We start from the raw sequence: 25,627 nt of genomic DNA, 5'->3' as shown, positions 1-25,627 counted from the left end.
GTTCCTTCACCGCCTCCCCTCAGCACCAGCACCGCCCCTCAGCCTGCCCCGCGGGCTCTTCCCGCCCGGCGCAGCCGCGGAGCAGCCGCCCGGGCGCGGAGCGGGCGGGAAGGGCGCTGGGGCGTTGCTGGCGGTCCCGGCGGGGCGGGATGGCGCTGTCGCAGCAGTGCGAGGCCGCGTTCGGTACGGCGGACCTGTACGCTGTGCTGGGCGTGCGGCGCGGCGCGTCCGCGCAGGACATCCGCCGCGGCTACCACCGCGCCTCGCTGCGCCTGCACCCCGACCGCGTCCCGGCCGAGCAGAAGGAGGAGGCCACGCGCCGCTTCCAGGTGAGGAGAGAAGCGGCGAGAACGGGAGGGAGGGAAGGAGAGACACAGGGAGGGAAGGGGGCGGTGGCGGCCACGGGTGAGACCGACCCTGAGTGCCCGACCCCGACCCTGAGTGCCCGACCCCGACCCTGAGTGCCCAGCCCCGACCCTGAGTGCCCACCCCAGTGCCCAACCCCGACCCTGAGTGCCCAACCCAGTGCCCAGCCCCGACCCTGAGTGCCCAGCCCAGTGCCCAACCCCGACCCTGAGTGCCCACCCCAGTGCCCAACCCCGACCCCAAGTGCCCACCCCAGTGCCCAACCCCGACCCTGAGTGCCCAACCCACTGACCAGCCCCGACCCTGAGTGCCCAACCCACTGACCAGCCCCGATCCTGAGTGCCCAGCCCCGACCCTGAGTGCCCACCCCAGTGCCCAACCCCGACCCTGAGTGCCCACCCCAGTGCCCAACCCCGACCCTGAGTGCCCAACCCCGACCCTGAGTGCCCAACCCACTGACCAGCCCCGACCCTGAGTGCCCACCCCAGTGCCCAACCCCGACCCTGAGTGCCCAACCCCGACCCTGAGTGCCCAACCCACTGACCAGCCCCGACCCTGAGTGCCCACCCCAGTGCCCAACCCCGACCCTGAGTGCCCACCCCACTGACCAACCCCAACCCCAAGTGCCCACCCCAGTGCCCAACCCCGACCCCGAGTGCCCACCCCAGCGCTCCCTGGGTGACTGACCCCCAAGTGAGCGCTCCCCAAGTGACATCCCGGCCGCCCCCGCAGATCCTGGGCAAGGTGTACGCCGTGCTGAGCGACGAGCAGCAGCGCGCAGTGTACGATGAGACGGGCACGGTGGACGAGGAGGCCGAGGCGCTGCAGGACGGGCGGGACTGGCTGGAGTATTGGCAGCTGCTGTTCAAGGTGAGAGCAGGATGGGGCTGGGAGACAGAACTTTTTGGGTTTTATGTGTTTTCCCTTAAATCTTCCTGGTGAGTAAGTCCTGTCACTCACGAAGCGTCACCTCTTTGCTCCAGGTCACCGTGAAAGACATCGAGGAGTTCAAGAGTACCTACAAAAACTCGGAGGAAGAGCTGGCTGACGTGAAGGCAGCGTACCTGAATTTCAAGGGTGACATGGATCGGATCATGGAGTCTGTGCTGTGCGTGGACTACACGGACGAGCCCAGGATACGGGAGATGATCGAGCGAGCCATCGAGTCTGGGGAGGTCCCGTCCTACAAGGCTTTTGTAAAGGAGTCCAAGCAGAAGACTATGTCCAGGAGAAAGCGGGTAGGTTGCAGCAATTAATTACCAGAACTTTTTCCCTTGGCAGGAATAAGTGACGCTGTTTCCAAGATGTTTGTCGCAGGATTGCTGGGTTACACACCTTCCTGTTCACCCGTGGTCATCACCCCTCCAACCCAAATCACTGTGAAAGGCTTTTCTACTCCTTTATTTCCTTATCACACACAATGGCTTATTGCAGTTAGCGTGTCCCTGCACGTATCTACAAAGCTGGGAGTTGCTGGAGTTAACAAAAACAAGCAAGCAGTGAAAACACTTTGGTTGGCTTCTGCCAGGTGTGAAACTGCTCTGGCCTAAATTGACCCTTATATACTTTTGAACACTTTGTAGAATGTTACATGCAAATCACAGTAACCTTCAAGTTATTGTAGTCTCTACCGAGACAAAAAAAAAAGGGTGTGGGAACAGGGATGGGGACAAACATGACATTCAACACTGTGAAAGAGCAGAAAATCTTCCTGCTCTGCTAAATGGTGGAAGCAGAATGATTTTCCCTTGCCTGATCCCTTATCTGTGGCCAAACTTGGAAACCCTTTGCACTTCCCTGCAGCTATTTGTGCACAGATGCCCAAAAAGCATTTGGTAAGTCCTGTAAGACGTGGTCAGATAACATGCAAAATACTTATTTGAAAAACCTTATTTGCTCTTTTAGGCAGAAAAAGAAGCTAAAGAGGCAAAAAAGACGATAGATGACCTGGGCCTTAGTGGAGAAAATGACTTGCAAGCGCTGATTAAAGTAAGGCTTCTTTTGTTTCTTGCAGATAATTTTGTTACTGGCTTATAATTGTCTTTTCCCTGAGCATCTTTGATTTTGGATCCTTGCATATCTTCTGAATTCCTGAGGTTAAAACCTGGCCTTAATGTTAACTATGTGCTTTAATTTAATTAGAATCAGGGTGCAGTATGGATTTTATTACCTGTGTCTATTTAAAAATTTACAAGAGTTAAATATTTGGAGTACTTACACAATAACTTCTAGTTTTAGGTGGTTTCATAGGGAGTTTTAATGATGACACTAACCTTCCTGTAGCTTGTGTTTGATGTAGTCCAAGATTTTGTGCAGCTATCAAATTTCAACAGGATAAGCTGTCTGGGAAGTTCCAAAAGGTCTGAGTTTGGCTGGTGTTCTTTTCCCCTCCCCAGCGCCGAGGCAAAGATCGAGAAAAGGAAATGGATAACTTCTTTGCCCATCTGGAAGCAAAGTATGGCAACAGTGCTAAGAAAGGAGGAAAGAAGACCTCAGCCAAGAAAAGAAAGGCAGAAGGAACAGACTGAAATAGCAGGTTCCACTTTGTATGGAAAGGTGGATTTGGGAGAATTTCGGGTGTTTTCCGGGCTCCTGTTTCGGACTGTGTGCATTGACTGGCTGTGAGTGGGAGGCTTGACACGGAATGCATGCTGAACAAGGAGCACAAGGCATTCCTGTGCTGCTGTCTCCAGCTCCTTGGGGGCTCTACAGTTGAGATCCAGGTGTGCTGTTCACACATTTCTTCTGTAACAAACCTCCTGCTATTTTTAAAGGTCTTTGCACATCAGCTCAACAGGTCTTTTTTCAGATATTCCTGTAGTTTTATAAAGATAGTTTGGAAAATTGCTGGTTTAATAAACAAGAAGGTGGGGTTTTTTTCAGAGTTTTGCTTCCTCAGTTCTCAATATGTTTTCTAAATAAGCTATTTAAAACAAGCCAATTGTGTTGATTCTTCTGATTTCAGTCAAATAATTCCTGCACACTCCCAGGGAGGATCATTTTTCAAAGGCACAGGAGTCTCAAGGTGAACACTTTGGGAGCTGGAGGCTCTCACAGCTTCAACAGCTCCTGGGGGGAAGCCAGAGGTAGATGGTTTCTCTGTTCCCTTTTACTTGTCTGCTCTGAAAAATAACCCTGATTCTGAGAAAGTAGAGAATATCACTGTGGTTTATAACACAGGGCTTGAAGATTACTTTTAGTACACAAAATAAATAGTCCAGGAGCAGTCCCTGGTGTCAGCCATCTGTACAAAAACCAGAAATGGCCTTAGGAGGCTACTGCATTTTTTAAACCCACTGACTCCTCTAGGCTGTAAAACACTAGATCATGTTAACAGAAGTCTGTTCAAGTTTATTTGTCTGCTTTTGCAACTCTTGTGCTACAGAAAACTCACTCGCTCCCTGAGGAATGGCATGGATACAAATGGGATGCTTATCTGCACTTTTCCTGACATAACTGACACACTGCACTGTGTTCCAGAAGAGAAATTGTATTTTGAAATGGCTTAGTGAGTAGAGGTCTCTGGTGAGCATCACCTTCTCTCTCTGAAAACTCAAGATTGAGCTCAGAGCTGTTTGGTTTTTTTTAACTTCTGGAAATGCAAAGGCAAGTTAACCCAGTTATATTTGCCCAGTTCTCTGTTTTTGATTAAAGCACATTTGGATCAACTAGACTTGTGAGCTTCAGTATGGATGAAAAATTATTAGCTGGTCTGAGTGGGGAAATCAGGGAGCCATATCATAAAAAATACCAACAAGGGTTTTTTTTTTTTCTATTTTGAACTGTAATTTGAAGAATAAGAAAATACAGGAAAACAGTGCTCTTTAATTGGACTAGATTGGTTTTTGTGGAGCATTCTAACTTTGTTTAAATACAGCCAGTGGTTACCTCAGCTTGTTTTTATATTTCAGTCTAGCAGTTTCTCTTTGGGAGTAAGACCTTCAACTAACCATTTATTTTGAGAAGCCTGTTCTTCATGGTTTCATTTGTCTTATCTGGAACTACAAGGCCAACTCCAGCAAATGCCTCTGTTAGGTCTGTCACACAGGGCAGACACAGCTCCTGTAAGCTCTATTTCATCAGTGGCTTCTGGAGCTCTACCTTGGAGTGAAGAAATCTTGTGTAATTATAGGTATTTTTACAAAGGGAGACTGAGCTATTCTGTGAAATTACCATAAAATGTCTCACCAGGAAGATTTTGAGTACTGTCTGAAACTGCTTGTAGTAAGAAAGAAGTTTCTTTTTGCCTGTTCAACCTTCTTCAGTCACTGAGGAAGAGGTAAAAGGTTTTATTATAACTCAGGAAGAGGCAGTGCTGTGCTGCCCTTGGAGCTGCCAGTTCACCTGCTCTGCTGCCTTGGTTCCACACACCTGTGTTCATCCCTGCTGCAGCTACCACAGCATTCATCATTTGCCTAAGCTGAGTGCTTGCTTTTGCTAGTACAATATTGCTTTAAACATATTTAAACATATAAATACACTTTTTTTAGAAAACATAAATCACTACGTCTGTGGAAGGCCGGGTTAACCTTCCTAAGGGAAAAATGAGCAGGTCCTGCAGTACCTGCCTGTAAGGACATGAACCTGTCACCAGCCTCATGGAGAACAGCACAAGCACAGGCTGAGAGTGTTTGCTGGGTGTCCTAGGAGTTGGGCTTCACAGGGATGTATTCACCCTTCCACTGGAGCATCATTTCACTGGTAGGAAATGGAATGTTTAAGTGCACCCCTTCAAATCTTTGGCAGCTGCTGCTTAGATTTATATAAAAATAACTATCTGTAAGGAAGGGTGTTTGAAAACTCTGTGTAAACAACGTTGACCTTGCTGGGAAAGAGAGGTGGTTCATGACTCTCTGGAGAGGGGTGGATGCTTCTCCATGGCACATCAGTGCCTCTGTTTGCTCTTTGTGCCTGATCCACTTCGGCCGTGGGCTTTCACAGAACCACGCGATGGAAGACCTGGCAAACAACAGATCATGGACAGCCTCAAGACTCTGGGAAGGAATTACAGCTAAGTATCAAATACATCTCTTCTAGCCTAAAACTAAAATGTCTTTTTACTCTAACACATGGCTATCAACTGCATTGTTTGTAAGTTCCAAAAAGGGCAAAGCTTGTGTTTGCTGAGTTGCTGCATTGCAGGGACCAACTGCATTCCTTGATATTTCATTAAGTATTCAAGTCTACAAAGCTTTTCTGCTAACTTAAATTGTTTTTGTCAATACAACAGTCATAAAACTCATCTTGCTTTTTTTTTGTGGAGGGGGGCAGATATTTATTTAATTTCAGTAGGAACCACTCCTTGCTTGTTTAAAAACAAGCTACTTCAGTTTTAGTGCCTTTGTTAACCTCAAGTTACTGTTTCTGTTTAAGCTGACAACTGCTTTGAAAACTTGGACACTGAGAGGCACTGGGGCTGATGACATTAAGCTTCCTTACTTGATTTAAATATTTGGTGGTAAGAAAAACGAAAAAAAACCCCAACAAAATGCACCCAACTGTACTCTGGAGTAGAGCAGGACATAGCAAGAATAACATCAATGGCAAATTAAAGACATGGATGGAACTTTGAAAAAGTGTAAATTACCTGTAGGAATGTCCCCCTGTAGGAAATGCATCTTGATCTTACTAAACCCTGTGACTATGAGCATACCTGAACTTGTGGATCCTCTCCTCGTCCAGGACTGATGACTGCAATCAGTAACAGTGCAAGAATGGCGGCGCTGGGAATGGGGCTGGAAAAACAGCTCAAGTTATTTCTGTTTGCATGAAAAAAATCAGCAAGATTATAATACAACTTAAAACTACTTAAACACGTGTATTTGGTAATGAGTTAGATGTTGTGAAGGTTTAAGGAAAGTTTTAAAGAAGGGTCAAATCAACTTGAGAAGTAGAAAATACACTTTTCTAACACTTATTTAAATTATCACTGGGCCAGTTAGAGGCAGTCTTTATATTTCAGGATATTGCACTATTCCAAAGAAGAGTTTATAACTTCTGAGTCCAGGATGTTGACATTACACACAGAAACCAATCAAGCAGCTATTCACAAGCTCTACTGAAATTACAGCTTTCAAAGCTTAGACAAAACCACATTGTTAGATACAAGAAGGTACCAGTAGAGTAGGAGTTCCAATAAATTAAACTGAGAGTATTTGATACTGACACAGTATGGATTGATGTTAATTCTCAAAGCACCCTTTTCAGTAATTAAGGATGCTCTGGTGTAATTAGCCATGCCTTACCGAGGATGTGGTGGTTGTGTTAGGCCTGGAGAAGGGATCAGGTAAGAACAGCTGTGCCTGCAGCTGCTGGCGGGTGTCTTCTTGTGTCGTGACACTGTGAGCATGGCTCGAGCTCCCTCGAGGTTTCTGCAAGGAGAAGTAACAGAGTTATGGCTTTTTCTTAGTGCAGCAGTTCATTGAAAATAATTAACGCAGGAATTAAAGCTAACTTTCAAAGTGAATCATTTTATACCTAGTTATGAGGAGGGAAACATTCAATTTGCATTAGTGAGAACTAAGCAGGTAAGCGTGGGTGGTGCTGTTGCTCAGAACTGATACAACATTTTTCTATTTGATAACCTATTTGACCTTCTGTCACAAAACAACAAATAAATTGGAACCCTTGGGCTGGGTAATTTGACCAGCAGTGATAACAACTTTAGATTATCCAGTAATAAAATGAGATTGTTGTGCCTGTTACCGTTTGCCTGTGGGGTCCTGTGGTGCTCCCACGCTCTGCCACAGTGGTGGTGGCAATGGGTGGCAGGGGGTGATTTCTGTTTAGCAGCAGTGGGGAGGGTGAGGTCAGCTGCTCCTGTGCAGTCAGGCTGGAATGCACCAGGAAGAACAGAAAAAACACAGTTAATATGTTTGGCAGGTGGAAAGGTGTAATGTTATCAGTTTCTTTGGCCTACTGGAGTTGACTTAGACTTTGAAGCTTGGAAAAGCTTCAAAACCATCTAAAAAAGACTTTCCTAGTGCTCTCCACTTACATTTTAAAATACATTTTGTCCTGGATTGTCAAGCAAATTATATTCTACTTGCCATCTGTATGGCAGTTGTCTCCTGTTAAGTGGGCAGTTTTCCTTATTTCTTCCTCAACCACTCCTCCCCCCAGGGGGACATCTGCTGATAACAGGGTATGGAATGTCACTGTCTGATAAGAACTACAGCACCCCATTGGGAGACGTGAGCCCAGAGGGAGGAGCCAAGCATTCCTGCCTGGATATAATCTGGAGTTTCTGGAACACCAGCACAGCTTCTCCACTGGATTTTCCCAGAGGAACAGCTGCCTCTTCCACTGGATCTTCAGAGGCAGACTACACCCTTCTACAGGATCCCTGCTCCAGCAGAACCACACCTGACACTCCAGGAGGATTGCAGCCACAATTCCAATGGGACTGTACCAACACCCTGACAACAGAGTGTCAGGCTGTGTTCTGACTCTGCCACTGTTTAGTTTACTGCATTGTTTATTTTATCTTTTTATTTTCTTCCCTATTAAAGAACTGTTATTCCTGCTCCTATATCTTTGCCTCAGAGCCCCTTAATTTCAAATTTATAACAATTCAGAGGGAGGAGCTTTACATTTTCCATTTCAGGGGAGGCTCCTGCCTTCCTTAGCAGACACCTGTCTTTCCAAACCTAGACACATTTTAATAAAGCAGAGATGTCAGTATTTCTTAGATTGACTGAAGCCTGAGGAAAGGGACCAGAAACACAAAATACTGGAAGGAGAAACCAGTTATGAAGGGACAAGGAATAAGTCTCTCAAGTCTCTCAACAGTATGTGACAAGGAGGCAACAGACTGGATGAATTTATATAGATAGATAAAACTAGAAGTAAACTACATCAATTTAGAACATGTGAAATAGACAGGGCTATCAAATCCTGCATTGTTTCCTGATACCCTGTAAATGACTCCATTCAGTCAGGTCATTGTGCAGAATAAAAGAAAGATATTCTAGATGTGATTGAGCCCACTAAGAGCCCTTTGATCAGACAGATAACCTATTTGAACATCTTTATAGTCCAGTCTGGGTTAGGATAACAACGTGCAGTATGACCTCCAAAAACTGCAGACTTTTAAATTTACCTTGAAAATGGGCTGCAGAAAGAGACAGCCATGTCAAGGAAGAGACAGTGACGTTCACTTTGCTTGCAGAGGACAGACTGAGATCTATTGCTCACGTGCAAAACTACCTGAATATGTGTGATTCACTGAATCACAGCTGGCAGCACTCTGAACACCAGCTTTAAGAACTCAGCTTTCCCAGGGGAGTTGTGCTTTAAGGGGCAGCCCCTGTCCCTGCCCAGGGCTGCTCTCTGACCCTGGAGCCCTGCAGGGAGAGGCTGTTTTGGGCACCTACAGGCGCCTGCAGACGTCGTCCCCGGAGCGTGGGGTGCCGATGGGATGCAGGGTCCGTGGAGGGGGGTTCCTCCTCCTGCTGCAGCGGGACAGGGACGAGGTGCTGAGCTCCAGGGAGCGATTTGGCCACGTCCGGGTAGAGAGGAGGGAACTGGAACCCGGCCGTCTGTCATCCAGCTCCCTAACAACAACAGAAAATTACAAGAACAAAAGGGAGATGGTCAGCATAACTGCTGCTACCAAAGTGCTCACCTACAGGCGACTTTAATCATAAAATACCTGGAATTTATGAAATTATGTGTGTTGATTTTTTATGTAACTTGTGGTAGTCACATATCCTCTGAACAGAGACATAGCTCTCTCCCAGGATTTTCCTGGGAAGCTGTGAGAAAGCTCAGAGAAAAGAATGAGAAACAATTCTTATCTTCACTTGCTGCACCTGTTGTTGTGCACATGTGGAATGTGTTTGTTTACCAAAGGGTGGTTCCTTAATTGAACACTAATGATGGTGTTTGGATTCATTGACCAATTAGATCTGTCTGTATAGCACTGTCTGAAAAGGATGTAATGCAGTATAATATGGTATAGTATAGTATAATGTAGTATAATAAAACAATTAATCAGCTTTCTACAATCATGGAGTCAATACTCATAACTCCCTGATCAGGGGCTCACTACTATGACAGTAACTATATCAATTTTCACAGAGGACAAATAAACAGCCAAGCAGGAAAATAACTAATAGCTAACTGCTTTCTCTGGCAGAGGAATTTATCTTACAAGGTTTTGGGCTGAATCCCTCTCACCGTGAGAGTGTTCTACTTTATTTACTACAGGTGATCTGTTGCTCTTACAGTGTTTTCTCCACTACAGGCAGGTTCCTTTGGTGTAACTGGATCCCATGGATCACCATCAAGCCATTCAGGTTATGCTGAGAACTACTACTTGACCCTTGAGAGAGACTTACCTGCAATTAAAATAAGTAAGTGAATTACTGTTTGGCAGAGACACACACACAAATATTTATAGACTTTGTACATCACTTTGGAGAAAAGTCATTAATTTCTTCCATGTCATCCAGATACATACTCAGTTATATTATTTCCCCAGCTGGGGGATCTTAGCATTTAATTTTTTTGGAATGATAGTGCTTAGAAAATGTACTAATACTTAATATTTTCCAACTGAGCAGCTCATTTGCTGATCCTCCAACAATGTCTATAATCAGCAGCTTTACAAAAATAATCTTCAGTGTATTCTTGACATTTTATGCCAAGAACAGATCTGCAAAATCCTTTTCTGAGATACAGACTGATCTGGGGAAAAAACCATCATATTCCACCCACCATAAGAAGAGCAAATAGAAAATAGCAGAGTTTAAATCCCATACATACTTGAGGTGTTTTTCTCCTTTTTTTGCTTTTGCGGCCACCTCTGGGTTTTGGGCACTACACACACAGTAAGGGGACACAAGGGATAGGGAGAGGGAAGAAATAAAGGAGAAAGAAATAAAAAAGAAACAAGAAGGAAATAGCTGAATTAAAATGGAATAAACAGGTAACACTTTGGTGCTCACCACTCTAGAAGCAGATCATCTAAAGCAGATTATACAGTTAAATTCAGTCAGAGAAAAAAAATGGTTTATAACTGCAGATTTCTCCCTTCTTGCTGGATGAATTAACTATTAATGTGAGAATGGGATCCCACACACACACTCCTCAATCTCACCACTTAATTGAAACATGAAATTATGGAAAGAACTACATCCTGAATCAACAGCCACCACAAGGTTGTCACACACAGATATAAAATTCAGGGAGGAATGTAGGAATTAAAACTTCCAAATGAGTAACAACAGGACTAAAGTGTCAGAAAGGACAGCCAGCATTCACATAAAGTCCAAACCAATTATTAACCTAAACACAGCCACTCTGCCTGCTGAGGTAACACTGTGATTCATCCCCACACAAAACAGCAGCTGCCTAAAAATCCTTACCAGATTTGATGCCACTGAGGGCATCTTTGTGTGTGGCACCCGAGGCAGCAGTGCTGGCAGAGGATCCAACTGCAAAGGGCTTCTGGCATCTGCTCGGAGCGTTTCCACTGTTATGACATTTTTCTCATCATCTGTGCAAAGCAACAGAATTCCTGTCAATATTGGCATTGCCAGTCAAGGACAGTGCTATGAATCAAAATTTTCTTAGAGAGAGTCCCCTTGGATGACAAGCTCTGCTACGTTTTTTGAAGATGTGTTTCACACTGTTAGCAAAATAACCTTTTTATTCCCACTGAACAGATCATTCCCAAAGATATCACTCTCCCATGGCATCTTTGCAAAATTAGCTGAAATCCCCTTTTGAGCCCTCACCTTAACATGAATCCTTACCAGAGGCTGACCCTTCCCAGTGCCTGCAGATCAATTCTTCCATGCAGACCAGGACTTCACTCCACACATCATCAAACACAAAGGTGAGCACGGAATCCTTCATGCAGGAATAGGGAGAGACAGGAGGAAACCCCAATTTCCGTCTGCCAGAGGACAGTCCCATTTTCCTCTCGTGCAACTCCTCCTCCCTGTAAAAATGTAAGTATTACCTGCACCAGAAACACACTGTGTCCTATATTTATTTTCAGTTTTTCCACTGACCTCAGTGAGAAATGACTGATCCACACCGATCTCCCTTTAGAGAATGATTATAAATCATACTCCATAAACAAAAATTTACCCATGAGATCAAAGTCACGCCAAAAAAAATCAGAATTAGTTGTTACAGTGATATTTCTTCATCACATTGTTGGGCTCCATATCTAATGACAGGACAGAATCCTGAAAACAAGACAGTGATATTTTTTTGCTGCAGCAATGTCTCTCTAGTCTGCTAAAACCAAGAACGATAACAGTTTTAATTTAATGGTCCATGAAGATAAGTGGCTTTAATTATTAAAACCAATTAAGTAGTCAGGAACTGACAACACCCTCCAGAGTCCTTACTCAGGCCATATGTTCATAGTGTATGTATACTGTACTAAATAATGTAAAGGGGGTAAAAAGATAAAAACAGTGGTAATTGTTTCTTGACAAGCATAAAATCCACTCTAGTTCTTAAAACTACCACTGAAAAAAAATCCAAAAAGGTACAATTCCACCCAAAACAGAAGCAGCACACTGCTGTTGCATAACTAACAGCAGTGAATTTGACATAGTGTAAAAAATAAATGGTGTTTAAACACATATTATGAAATACACAGGCTATTAGTTATGATGGAATTAATTACTCAAACTAAGCACAAAAAATTCATAAACATAATTTAGTGAAAGAAATTGTCCTAGGGAATAGGTTGGGAAAATTCCCAGTGCCCAGGCAACCTCAGGCCTTTGAAAGCTCTGTAGAGAAAAGATAAATAAATTCATCAAGTATGTGTAGCTTAACTGCAGGAGCCCCAGGACACTGTTTTAACCTTCAATACTTACACATCTCTGTGGTCAAATGCCAAGTATTCCTCCACTATGCCTTCGGAGAGAATGACCTCCTCTTCCCCTTCACTGCTCCCTGAGGAACACAAGGTTGGAGCCTTGGAAGGGTTGGCCTTTTTGTGAGCAGGAGGAACAAAAAGAGGCATCTTCTTGCCCAAAACGCTAAATCTGGACAGGTGACAGTTTTCAGAAAGCAGAAACAAAGATAAGTTGTTATTCCACCTCAAATAACTGAGAGACAAGCATAGTTGTTAAGGGCAAGCAGTAGCGAGGCCAAAAAATTATTCATTACAGTAACAACTTCTGGTTTTAATTCTTTTAATTCTTGCTAAAGAACCTGAAACTTCAGGGAAAAAATATCCAAAGCCGATTAGAAAGCATTGTGAAACATTCAATAATAAAAGCAGCACTAACATCGTGCTTTGTATTTTTTATAGCATAGGCAAGTCCAACTGATGATTAATAACAAAACCAGCTACAGTACACACATGTTCCTAAGAAATCAGCAGCAGCAAAGACATTTCTGTTCACTGGCCAGTTCACTGTAGTCAGGAAAAGCATGGCTATGTGTTCTTGCTATTCTAAGTGTACTCAATTCAGTTAAAAAGAGGAAAAAAAAAAAGAGTGTGCTGTGTTCAAAACTCAGCCTAACAGGAAGACTTCACACTCTAAGAAGCAGATAACAAACCTGCCTTCCCACCTTGGCATGATCCAGGCTCACTGCTGGTACTTACTCATCAGAATCCTTTTCCTGTGGTGAACTTACATCGGAGGGAGCCAAACTGCCCGAGGGGGAACTCGAGTACCATCCATACCCTTCATCTGTGGGGGCCACCAGCTGCTTCCCCACCACCCTGCCACGGCAAAAGCAAAGGAGAAACACAGCAGAAAACCTTGGCAGTGCAGCTACTGAAGGGTGTAAGCTCAGCAGCAAATCCTAGAAGTTCCCCTGGGAAGCTGTGCAGTTTCCCTGGTGACACTTTCAGTTTTCTAAGAGAATTCTGCTCTGTCAAGGCCAAGTCAGTCACAGATAGCCACAAACCTCTGTCAAAGAGCCACGTGTGAGGTACGAGGATGTTTATTAATGACAGGCAGGCACATCACCAGAGTGATCATTTTATCTCTAGCTACTGCATAACTGCACAAACCCAGCCTGCAGGCTGTGTTCCTTGTAGGGAAGGTAGCAGCATCAGCCCATTAATAAAGTACCTGAGATGAGGAAAGCTGGAGGACCACTGGTGGCATTCTTCCCGCAGTCCCTCAACATGAACAGTCTCCTTCTGCTCATACAGAAGCTCATCAATTTGTCTGAACATCTGCTGAACTTGTTGTGTGGCAGCTTTGTCAAATTCCTGGAGGGGAAAGAAAATACTTGGGGAATAGCATTTGCAGGGGTTTCTTAATTGATCTTTTGAAATATAATTAGAAAACACAACAATTTGTTTGGACTTCAGAAAAAGATTTTCACTTTAAATGATTTTCTCCCAGAGATGATGCAGCCTGCTCTTAAGATGGATGGCAGCCACATAAAAAGCTTACATTGACACAGCAGAAAAAACTATAAAAACATTTTGAAATATCCATATTATTATATTAAGCTACAAGACTTAAAGGAATCAGAATGGGAAGGATAAAATTCAGTGATATTTTAATGCAGTGGAGGTTTTCTTGCTTTCAGAGTCCACAGACAGCAACAACACTAAAAGCAATGCAGGCTGGTGGGAAACACTGAACCCGAGGGATGTTCAGGCTCTTTGTTACATGTGATAGAAAATGGGGTCAGTTCTGGGGTCATTTAAATCTAAACAGCTCCATCTCACCTCCCAGAAGGCAACAACACACTTGACTTTGGTGGAAGGAGAATAAACAAACATGTCTAAATGAGAATAATGTCTTAGCAGCTTCCCATATTTTGAGAAATATGAAAGGATGCAGAAGTTTGATAAACACACACCAAGTGTCTGAAAGTCATCCAGCCATGGCTGGGGTCCCACAATAACAGCATTTATAGATACCTTTGTGCACTAAATGACTTGAATTTTCAAATTTTTTGGTGGAAATAGAGAATATTAACAGAACAGTACGAGTCTAATGTGTTTTGAACTGAAAGATGGAAAGCAGTAAAAAAGATGCTTTTCTATAACCACTGTCATGATTTTTTGTCAGATCCAGTAATTTTTTTTTCTGAGATGTCTTTGCAGAGGTATTTCAAACGTCTTTCTGTGCTCGATTTGGCTTGGAGGATTATGTTCTACTCACATCATAGCCCCAAGAGAAGACTGAGCTGTCTTCTGTGGAGGTGTCAGCACAGCCCTGACTGGCAGTCCGTGCATCCCCACGATCATCCGATCCCTTACGGATTCCCGACTCCCTGAAACGCGCACGTCGAGCCACAACCAAAAACAGAAAGAAAGCAAATCAGCCCACAATGAACAATGGCAGATCGAGTGTGTCAGTAAACAAAGCCTGGCTGCACCAGAACAGCTGGATCAGACGTGTCACAAGTACCTGGAGGTCTGGGCAAGGGTTCCAGCCGTGGCTGAGCACACCTGAGCCCCTGGCTCTGGCGGTGGGTGATGCCTCAGGGCATGTTTTGGGAGTCCTTGTCTGAAAAAACAGAAGTGCAGCTTGGCATAACTTACAAGAATAAACATTTGCAGAGTTCCCAGTCAGTTTTATAGGCTTTTCCTTCCTGCTTCTCTCCGTGCACACATTTATTACGATTACAAAGCTAATTCTTGTTGCCAAAGACTCCAGGTCTAAGGTGTCAAAACTAACTCTAGGATAAATATGGACTTAAAGGTCTTGGCTTCAAAATCAGTTAAACTTAACCTTAAGATGCTGTGAATTGGGCTACAGCTCCCTAAAAGCAGAGACAACGCCATTATCCCTGTAGATTAAGTCCATTAAATTAAATTAAATAGAACAAGAGTAAACGAGCCGAGTAAGTCAGAACTGGTCCAACTCCTGGGTCAGGGGAAAAAAGCCAATTACAGGGATTTAATCGCGTTCTGTCGCACCGGTGTCTGGCCGGGACCGGCGCTCAGGGATGCCGGGAATGCCGGGAACCATCTCCCGCCGGGGACAGGGGGTGACCGGGCCGCCACGGGCCCTGCTCGGTGCTGGGGGCAGCGCGGGCGGCGGGCCCGGGCGCGGGGCCGGGGGGATCGCGACGGGGACCGCGCTGGGCTCGGGGCCGCGCCGGGCACCGGGGAGCGGCAGCCACTCACGCCTGCACCGGTTTCCGCGCGTATCGCGATATCATCCTCAGCGCCGCCGCCCCGCCGCCGCCATCGCGCCGCTCCTCCCCGGGGCGGAGCGCGGCCCCGGCGCGATGGAGGCGCTGCGGCGGCCGGCGCTGCCCGAGGACGCGGTGCGCTACCGCCTGTTCGCGGCGGCGGCGGCGGGCCCGGGCGGCGAGGCGCTGCTGCGGCGCTGCGCTGAGCTGGCCCTGGTGCGCTTCGCCCCTCTCCTAGCCACCTACGTGTGGCAGCGGGAGCCGTTCCGCCTGCGCTACGTGCCGCGCCGCGGTGAGCCGGGAACGGGCCGGGAGGCACGGCGGGAAGAGAGCTCGGAGCGGGGGGACTGCGAGGGGGACCAGGCGGCCGGGAACCGGGAGCGTGTGAGGGGAACCTAGGGCGTATGAGGGGAATCTGGCGGCCGGAAACCGGAGAGTCTATGGGGGACCCGGCGGGCTCGAACCCGAGAGCGCGTGAGGGGGAGCGGAGGGCATCTGAGGGGAACGGGGAGCGTGTGACGGGGGAACAGGGAGCGTGTGAGGTGGAATTGGGAGCGTGTGAGGGGGACCTGGCGGCCAGAAACCAGGAGCGTGTGAGAGGGACCCGGCGGGCTCGAACGGGAGCGTGTGAGGGGAACCGAGGCCGTGTGAGGGGCACCCGGCGGCTTCCCAGGCTCTCGGTGTCGCAGCACGGGTTAACCCCGTGAGGCATCGGGTGCCACCTCCCTGCTGCAGCAGGGCCATCCCCGAGCACAGGACACAAGATTCTGTCAGCGGGGTCTGGAATATCCCCGGCGAGGGAGACCCGCAGCCCGTGTGGACAATCTGTTCCTGGGCACGGCGTTGCTGAGCCGCCTCTCCGCTCTGTGCCCCGTCCAGGCGAGACCCCGGCGCACTTGGGCGGCACCACCGCGTTCGGGGATAACGTGGAGGATGAGTGGTTCATCGTGTACCTGCTCCGGGAGATCACCAGGGAGTTCCCGGGGCTGGCAGCCAGGTGAGGCTGAGCTGCTTGTGTGGGAGGGCTGCCAAGGGGCAGTGCCTGTGCTCTGGAGGTCCTGTCTTAACATCCCCATCCTTGGAGGTGTTTCCCTATCCCATACCCATTGGAAGTGTCCAAGGGCAGGCTGGATGGGGCTTGGAGCAGCCTGGGCTAGTGCAGGGTGTGCCTGCCTGTGGCAGGGGAGTTGGAACCAGGTGTTGATCTCTAAGTTCCCATCTAACCAACGCCTTTCTATGGGTCTATGAATATTAAAATCCAGCAGACATAGATTCAGAAGTGTGTTGTTGTGCTCTGCAAGGCTTTTCCTACTAAATTTCCAATTTCTCCTTGGCCAGTATTGATGACAACGATGGAGAGTTTCTCTTGATAGAAGCAGCTGATTTTCTTCCAAAGTGGCTGAATCCTGAGAACAGTGAAAACAGGGTGAGTAAAACTTGTGTACAGTTGGCAAGGTGGCCACAGTGACCTTTTCTGTAGCAGCTGGAGTTTTCTCTTGCACCTCTCTCTAGCCAAGTGGTCTGACTGCCTCAGAACATCCAGAGTGCTTTCTGTCCCTTGCTGTTGCTGCCTTCAGCAGCACTCCTGTATCCAACAGAACTTTCTAGCTCTGCTAAACCACTTGGATTTTTTTTTTTACCATACTGTGGAGTGTTTGGGGCAGAGGATTTGCTGCCCTCAGAGCAGGGAATGCTCAGGGCTGGAGTGTTGCTGTCTCTGTAAGTGTGTACCTGGAGTTTCAGGCCCATATTTCCTTTGTTTGAGGGAACAGAGTGAGGGAGCTGAGAACATTGCACTCAGGGCTTTTCTCAGGATCAGGAAGCAGCAGAGGTCAATGTAGCCCCTGAAATAATGCTTTTAAATCCCTGGGATGCTCTGGAGCAGTTAGGTTATGCTGGTTCTCCTGAAGCACTTCCCTAGTTGAACAGAAACCTGGTATTGTTGTTGTTAGGGAAACAAGATGTATTTGATGAAACTTGTTGCAGTTAAAACAGGGATCATGGTCTCTGGCATCTCAAATAACATTCTTAGAAAAGCTGTGCTGCTCCCTGCAGTGGTTCTCTATTTGTCCTTGATATTCTCTGTGCTCAAACAGATGCATTTGTGTATAAATGCAATTTCCCATGGCTCTGTGTGTGACTGCTCTTCCCCTGTGTGACGAGAGCATTCCTGCCTGCCAGGTGTTCTTCTACAAAGGAGAGCTGCACATCATTCCGCCGCGGGAGCCCTCGGAGCAGGGCTGGGCCCTCTCTGCTGCCTGCCCCACGGTGCCGCAGGCGCTGGCTCTGCTCTCCAGCCGCCCCGAGGAGCTCCTGGCTGCAGAGCCCATCAGAGCTGCGCTGGACAAACGCCTCCATGGGTACGTGGGGCTGCCTTCGGGCCTCTGCAGCGCTGGGCTTTGGTTCTGTGCTCCCCGGGCTTCAAACATTTCCCCAGCAGATGGGTAAAGTTGGTTCCTTTTCAGAAACCAGCAGCTGGAGTTTTTCCTGTGGCACTCTTGGAAAGAAGGGGAGCAGTGTGCTGTAGGCTGTGATCTGGGCATCTGAAACTGGTTCACTGCTGTCATTCCACCCCGACAATGACAAGAGTCACTCTTCCTTCACATCCTCCTTAGACTGAAAAATCTGAAAGTTCTGTGATCTTTTCGGGGTCTTGTGCACAAGGAAAGAGAGGATTTGACCTAAAATGCAGAACCACTAGAAATGTCAGAACTTCAGCTTATCACAGCTGTGTTCAGCCCAGTTCTTTATTTTTTGCAAGGATTTGACAGCAAGTATGGCAAAGAATACTGCATAGCTGGATGTGTTGGTTAAGTCCACAGGCACTGTGGGGGATTCAATTTTATGAGCCATGTACACTTCTATAAATATGTCTTATAGAAACAGACACTCCAGGCCGAGTTTTAACTCCAGAGTAATCTTCTGGCCCATGATAAATACTAAAGGGAAAGGGGCCTCATGATCCAGAAGCAGTGGTTGAGCTTGCAGTGCCCTTCCCACACGTTCAGGTATCCCGAGAAGATCCAGGCCTCGCTGCACCGAGCCCGCTGCTTCCTCCCGGCCGGGATCGCGGCCGTGCTGAGGCTGCGCCCGTCCCTGGTGGCTGCGGCAGTCCAGGCCTTCTACCTGCGGGATCCGGGTGACCTGAGGGCCTGCCGGCGCCCTTTCAGAACCTTCCCTGCCGAGCAGCGAGTGATGGCCCTGGTAAGTGCTCTCAGAGCCTCTGATGGCCCTGCTCTGTGCTCCTCTAAAGCCTGTGATGGCCTGGTAAGTGCTCTCTGAAGCCTTGTCACTTCGTTCCCTTCTGTCACTGACAGGGGTTCCGTGGCCAATGGTATAAACAGAGAGATTTAACTGAAAACTGCGAGTTTCCTGTCGGGTTTTTTTTTTTTCCCCTTCTGGCTGTAAGGATGAATTTCCAGGTCATTACACTCATAGCTGCTCTGGGTCGATGTGGCTGGACTTCCAGGGGGGTGAACATGAGAGAATTGTTCTGAAACCAGAGGGTGTGATAACAGTTCCTCTGCTGAAGTGCCTGCTGATTAAATTGATCTCCGTGTGTGATCAGAGCACTTTGACAGCCGTGCCAGCCAAAGGGAGGAGTTGCTCCAAACCACTGGTTCACTGCCAGGCTTTTCACCTCAGCTGTGCTCTCACAGCTCTGTGAAAGCTTTTAGGAAGTGTTTTATGAGCACTGTCCAAGCACTGCTGTATCTGATGCATTCTGTTACAGAGTTGTGCTACTAGACTCCTGAAAAGAAGTTTTAGAGGCAAATTTTGGACTTCGAAACTGTTGCCAAAATCTTCTAGGCCAATTTCATTTTAATTGAAAATACACCTTGTTAATGTGAATACAAAATACTGAGGATTTTTCCTCATGTATTTAGACTGACAGAAGTTCATATTTACTTGGGGATTTCAGTTGGGGACGTACTTTGTAAAGCCTGAAAAGCAATTAATCAGAAAAATCTAAGACCTGTTTTGGATGCAGTCTCAGGTACTGCCTGTAATTTGGTGCCTTCAAGCACGCTCTGGTGAGCCTGGGTGCAGTTTGGTGCCTGTCCCCAGCACAGAGAGCTGCAGGAGTGTTTGTTTCTGCTCTGGCTGTTTCAGGTGACTTTCACTCGGTGTTTGTACGCTCAGCTGGTGCAGCAGCAGTTTGTTCCAGACAGACGCAGTGGATACACCCTGCCCGCCCCCTCCCATCCTCAGTACAGAGCCTACGAGCTGGGCATGAAGCTGGTAATGATTTTGGTGCATTTTGGGCTTGGTTCATGTATGTGCAGGGAAGGAGTCGTTGTCTGGAAGTTGCCTGCTTGTCCAGAAAAAATGGGAGCAAAGTCCATCACACCTTGAGAACCTCTTGTTGTTGCACCTTTTATCTGCAGGCTCATGGCTTTGAAATTTTGTGCTCCAAGAGCAGTAAAGTAGCTCCTGATGCCAAGAGAAACGTGGTAAGCGGTCCTCTGTGGGAGAGATTCCTCAGGAGCTTGAAGGAGAAGGATTATTTCAAGGTGAAGCAGTGTGTGTGTGGCTTTTAAACATGCCGGGGAAAATACATTTTAACCCTTGAACTTGTGTGAGGAGTTGCTTTGGGGCAAGAGCTTGAATCCTCATCTGTGTAAAATGAATTAATGTCTTTAAAGGGGATATGTGCAGTTTGTTCCCCTTTGAAAGTAATTTATTTTGGAAATTAACAAGGAAAAAGCAAGATGTGGGGATTGATTCATTCATCTAAAGCAAGGGGAGAAATACACTTGAATGAAGAACACCACCACATGTGATTGTGTGAGGTGTAACTGATTTCACTGGCTTACATTTGATTTCCACCCCTCTAGAGTTAAATATTCTTCAAGATCCATACATAACACCATAGACCTATCTGGGCCCATGCAGGTGTAATTTTTATGTGTGTGTGGTTTTTGTGACTTCTGGGGGTTTTGGTGAGGTTCTGTGGCTTTTTTTTAAAAGATGCCTTTGACTACTTCTTTGAAGTTAATAAATTAGACATAAATTGAGTACTCATTTTAAGGTTATAAAATTGGAGACACCTTTATTGAGATTCTTAGGTTAAGATACTTCAATGTACTTCAAATACAGGGATGCCCATTGCTGTATTAAATTCCAGGTGTGCATGGCAAAGAGGTTTTAGTTGTTTTGGTTCTCTCAGCATTTCTGTGTGACCAACAGCCATCCTTAGGAAGCCTGCCTGTGAGGAGGAAGGGGAGGGAGAATTGTTTGGGTTCATGCCTGTGACTTGCATTAAACAGGGAGAAATGGAAGGATCAGCCAAGTACCTGGAACTGTTGCACATGGCAGAAGATCACTTCCAGCAATCTGTCGCTGTGCCAGAAAGGTGAGAGCTACTTGAAATCCATGAGTGTCACATCCCCTACAAATCCTTTAAGGGACCTGTGAAATCCCTGTTACAAACACCTGAACCCTTTTCTCCATGGTACATTCACCATGGGAGCTGTGGCCAGGACATGCAAGTACTGATTCCTCTGGAATACTCCACTGGGAGAAGTTCTGGCTGGAGTAACTCTTTATCTTGGTTTTGGGAAATGCTGAGCTCTTCCAAGTGGTGACTGCAAAGCAGTTTTTGCTCGGTTGACTGTAGAAAGTGTGGAAAAGTTTCATTGAAAAGCAGTCCCTGTGAATAATGAATACAGAGTAATCTGTCTCCTTTGCTCAAGGAGCTGGCTGTAGATTTCTCTGGAAGATCAAATCCAAAAAATAAATCACTGCAAAAAGATCTGAGGCTTTGCCAGCTCATAATATCTTGACTGTTAGTTTTTTGAGTTTCCAGTCTATGCTGTTTGGGATCTGGCAGTCTTAATATTTACCAAGGCAAATTAAATGTAAAGAAAAAGAGCCATGAGCAATGGGCTTTGGAGCCATCAGGTGGGAATTGCAGGGACTGACTGTGTCCTGTTTTGGCCAATACTCTGGTACTTCCCCCAGGTTCATTTCCCTTTTTGATGTGTTTGCACAGAAGGAAAAATGAAGAATTCAAGTGAAAACCTGAATGCAGAGCATGTGATCCCATTGAATCTATTTCAGTAAATTTACTTCTTTTCTTCTAGCTCTGATGAAGTGAGCCCAGGTGATGAAATCCTGACACTACTACAGACAACACCCATTGATCTGAAGGAATTTGAGAGAGAAGCAGCTTGTCTTCCTGCAGAGGATGGTGAGCTGGATGGGGGAATTATTCCTATTACAGATGATTATTTTTGGGGGAGAGGAGCAATGCTTTCAGCTGTGAAGGGAGAGCAAATCCAGCGTTCCTTAAGACTAAATACTGGATTGGCTGTCCCAATTTAGAGTGAGCCTTTCTTCCTCCACTTAGTGGCCAAAGGCTTCTCAGTGATTAGAATGGTCTCCCTTAGTCTGAGCTCTGCAAAGCAGAGTTTTAAAGTAGTGAAAAGAAATCTCCACTTGGTTCTTCTCAGCCTCTCTCTGCCTTTTGCTGTGTGTGACCCAGGACCAGCACAAAATCTCAAGTGCAGAACTGAGCTGCAGGATGGTTGCAGTCCTGTCAGTCAGCTGGTTTGGGCCCTGGGGGCCAGCAGGCTTGTGCAGAATAACAGATCTGTCCTGTGTGCTTTCAGATGACAGCTGGCTGGATATTACACCAGATGCTCTGGATCAGATGCTGAAGGAGACAAGAAATGAGTCCCTTCCTTCCACAAAGGAGGAAGAGCAAAACTATGACTTGGAAACAGTTGCTGAGAGCATGAAGGCTTTTGTGTCCAAAGTCTCCACGCACGAAGGAGCAGAAATGCCATGGTAGTAGCACTTGGAGTTTGGGTCTGGTGTAGAATGTTGCACTCTGCTGCAGCCCTGGGGTTCATTCTGGGATGCAGAGAATCAGAGTTTGAAGGTGCTGTGCTGAGCAGGGCCTGAAGCAGAGCCAGGGCAGTGAACATGTACTTGCTGTAAATCAGCCTGGGACCACTCTGACACTGGTGCAGGTCCAAGTGCTGCCAGCTGAGCTGCTCTCTGGCACTCACTCTGATTTTGTGGTCTTCAGAATTTTTCTCTTTTATGCCAAGGATTCTTCCACTCAGTGTTCCATGTCTAATCCATACAGGCTTCAAACTTCTGAGTACTTTTAAGTTCAAATGTCCCAACTTCAGTCTTGGCCTGAGAGAAACCAATATGGCTTGTGCCTGTGTCAGGTTTGTGCAACCATTAAATCTTTATTTTCTTTAATTTTTTTTTTTAATTTCAGGTCATCTGATGAATCCCATGTTACCTTTGACGTGGATTCTTTTACAAAAGCCCTGGACAGAATTTTAGGTGAGATTGTCTCTTTATTTGAAATAAATCCCTGCGCTGATTTCTTTGCTGCTGTACTGACACAAAATAATGTCCAGGGGCAGACTCGGAGGAGCTGGATTCTGATGATGTGGATGAAGAGGAGGAGTTTGGTTTCTCAGATGAGGATGATGAAGCCCTGGATGCTGGGAACCAAAGGCAGGAGCAGAAGGTGTCTCCTGAGGAGCTCGTGGGCAGTCTCAAGGCGTACATGAAGGAGATGGACCGTGAGCTGGCACAGACCAACGTAGGGAAAAGTTTCACCAGCCACAAGAGAGGGGTGAGTGTGCCTTGAGCTCGGATTGCAGCAGTCATTTCCAAGCAGGAAAGGTGCTGCAAGTGGCCATTCTGAGTAATGGGATCAGAACCTTCCCATTGTGTGGACCTGCACCACGATACCTTTGATTTCAAACTAAAGCCTCCCTAAGCTTTGAATTTGCCCATCTTTTCCAAGGCTTAGTTCCATTTCCCTGGTTTCACCAGTAGGGCAAGCAGCTGCAGCTTCACTTGTGAGTTCCTGTAGTAGTTTTCTCCCATGGGAGGCTGAGCCAGGACTCGGCAACACTTTCAGTCCTTCTCTTGGAACTTGATCTGAATAATGGTCAGTGGTGATTTTTAGCTGGTGTGAGCATTTGGTGGCTGAATTCCTGTCTGTCAAGACTCAGGAGTGTACTGGAATTGTTGGCTTCAGAATTGTTGTTTCTTTTCTCCTGTGGTTTGCCTTTTTTCTCTTAAATCTGCTCATGCACTTTGATAAACCTTTCTCTTTGTACTCGCTGCAGGCAAGTTCTGTTGGAGCAGCCACATCTGAGAGTGCTGGCCCTGATTGTGGAGCTGAGGCTGAGCTGGCACCCGTGGATGTGGACATGAACCTGGTGGCAAACCTGCTCGAGTCCTACAGTGCCCAGGCTGGCCTGGCAGGACCCACCTCGAACATTTTACAGAGCCTGGGGGTGAATTTACCTGAGAACACAGAGCTCCCTGGCAGCTGAGCACACAGGGAGAGCCTTTGGACAAGACCTGGCTGCTGGGGAGATGAAGCACACACAGACGAGCTGGATGTGGAAGAAGAGGCCAAAGGTTTTCATTTGGAGCATTCTGTTCATTATTTGTCACTTCAGCAGAGTGAATTGACCTGAAAAAGGTTTCTGTTTGGACACAGTCTTGGATGGAAATGAGATTTTCCTAGGGCTGACACAATTTCAGAAAACTGAAAAATGATGTTGAATGAATGACTCAAATGAGGTTTTCTTTTATTCCAAAATCTCTCTTCCATTATCCCAATCCGTGATCCACTTTACCACATTTCTAAAATGTCCTTTTACCCATTGCTAAGTGGGTTCAATATCTGGAAGCAGTTCTTGTTCTGAAAATGCTGCTGCCTTCAGGGATTTGCAGGAAGAGTCTCAGGGATTAGGGAATGCTGGTGAAATGTTGGGCAGACATTTAATCCTTCCCCAGAGCAGGATGCTGCATTGTAAGAACTTCTGACAATTCTGTAAGAGACTGTTCCTTATTAAGCACAAGGATTTGAAGAGTCATTGGATCAAATGTGTCAATATTGGCCAGAAGTGTTTTTAAAATTTATTTCAGTAAAAACAGAAACACAACTTGATTACTGCTTTTTTTTGGAGGTATGCATAACTTCCTCAGTGCACTATCAGTTCTTGGAGTGAAAGCATTTTCAGAACTGTTCATTTTCTGGATGAATTCCATTATTGTTGAGTGTTGGTGTCATACCAGCAGTAGCTGTATGTGAGCCCAGGCTGAACAGTTTGGGGTTTTTCTTCAGTGGAAATGTGGCTGGAAGGCATGCAGCACGTTGCTTTCATGTAGAATGAAAAATCTATTTTAAATATGACACCTTTAGTTTTAACAAGATAAATTTGAAATCAAATACATAGACATTGTTGATACACAGACACCAGCACTGCAGTCCTGCTGGGTCCAAATCAGCTTCTTGATTTCTCTTTATTTCTTTTTCATTCAGCAATTAATCAGTTGTCCTCCACTGATGTTGTGTAATTTACTTTGTCAGCAGTTCAGGGAGAGCACTGGCAGGTTGGACAGGGATTAGAGATGGACAGCAAGAGCTGGGAAGTTCTAAAGAAAGTTTTGCCAAATTTCAAGGAATTTGGAGTGATGAGAGGTGAGAGACTCAGACAAATCTATGGTGGGAAAATGGGGTTAAAAAAAAACGAGGTGTTTTAATTTAGGCAAGGATAATGAGCAGTTAGTGGTGGAAAACAGAGGTACTTGAACCTTGGGAAGGGTTTGTGTTTGGCCAGGGAAGGTAATTCACACTGAAAATTTATAAAATTCTCCACTGATGAGTTAGATCAAGTTTAGATACTTTAAAACATAATTGAGTTGAAAACATGATCCCATTCAACTGCTGTGTGACCTGTGCTGTACAAAAGGTCCAAACAGATGGAGGGACTCCCTTAGTGAATGAGGAGAACTCCTAAGCTGAGGTTCAGAACAAAGCTGCTCTTTTGCAAACACTCCAGCTGATGTTGCTGCTTGGATAATCTGACTTTTCCATCAGTGGGGCTGGGATTTCTCTGGGGCTGTGCTCATCCCAACTGTTTCCATTTCTTCAGCAGCTTCACAGTGGAGCCCTTCAAGGCTCTGGAAGTGCTCCCAGGAGAGTTTGCCATGGAAGAAGAAGCATTTCCATGCTGCCTCTTCCACTGCTGTGAGGTAACACACGAGGCATCTCCTCTTTTAATTGTGAGAGTGTTTTTAGTGAAGGAAGCCTGATGGAATTAATTAGGGAAGACAGGTGTGCTGTGGTTCCCTTTCAATGGATTTCTATTGACCTCTATTCTGAAGTTGTTTAACTGGTTGA

The 25,627-nt window shown here is 46.3% G+C and overlaps 3 protein-coding genes across 4 annotated transcripts; 2 read left to right on the top strand and 1 right to left on the bottom strand.

Moving 5' to 3' along the window:
- Positions 1-68: 68 nt before the first annotated feature.
- DNAJC9 (DnaJ heat shock protein family (Hsp40) member C9) lies at positions 69-3,250 on the top strand. Its single transcript, XM_064429874.1, has 5 exons — positions 69-329; positions 1,099-1,236; positions 1,350-1,604; positions 2,272-2,355; positions 2,763-3,250. Exons 1-5 carry the CDS (start codon positions 150-152, stop codon positions 2,892-2,894), a joined length of 789 nt encoding a protein of 262 aa, XP_064285944.1. The 5' UTR covers positions 69-149; the 3' UTR covers positions 2,895-3,250.
- Positions 1,752-15,562, bottom strand: FAM149B1 (family with sequence similarity 149 member B1). 2 transcript variants are annotated; one of them, XM_064429842.1, is made up of 15 exons: positions 15,446-15,562; positions 14,724-14,822; positions 14,475-14,586; positions 13,425-13,567; positions 12,950-13,069; positions 12,213-12,383; positions 11,127-11,314; positions 10,737-10,867; positions 10,135-10,188; positions 9,595-9,707; positions 8,742-8,921; positions 7,072-7,198; positions 6,612-6,737; positions 6,020-6,101; positions 1,752-5,325 (listed from the first exon to the last, which is right to left on the bottom strand). In XM_064429842.1, exons 1-15 carry the CDS (start codon positions 15,478-15,480, stop codon positions 5,252-5,254), a joined length of 1,755 nt encoding a protein of 584 aa, XP_064285912.1. In that variant the 5' UTR covers positions 15,481-15,562; the 3' UTR covers positions 1,752-5,251. The 2 variants fall into 2 exon arrangements, with proteins under 2 accessions (XP_064285912.1, XP_064285911.1); XM_064429841.1 differs by lacking the exon at positions 10,135-10,188.
- LOC135306230 (protein ecdysoneless homolog) lies at positions 15,517-24,391 on the top strand. Its single transcript, XM_064429840.1, has 13 exons — positions 15,517-15,745; positions 16,333-16,450; positions 16,792-16,879; positions 17,635-17,813; positions 18,462-18,657; positions 19,567-19,695; positions 19,842-19,967; positions 20,724-20,809; positions 21,540-21,646; positions 22,068-22,245; positions 22,691-22,758; positions 22,836-23,056; positions 23,559-24,391. The coding sequence occupies exons 1-13, from the start codon at positions 15,550-15,552 to the stop codon at positions 23,766-23,768; spliced, it is 1,902 nt and encodes a 633-aa protein (XP_064285910.1). The 5' UTR covers positions 15,517-15,549; the 3' UTR covers positions 23,769-24,391.
- Positions 24,392-25,627: the final 1,236 nt, after the last annotated feature.

The sequence above is a fragment of the Passer domesticus genome, chromosome 8 (genome assembly GCF_036417665.1).
Source record: "Passer domesticus isolate bPasDom1 chromosome 8, bPasDom1.hap1, whole genome shotgun sequence".
Lineage (NCBI taxonomy): Eukaryota > Metazoa > Chordata > Aves > Passeriformes > Passeridae > Passer > Passer domesticus.
This window is presented reverse-complemented; position numbering and strand designations above follow the sequence as displayed.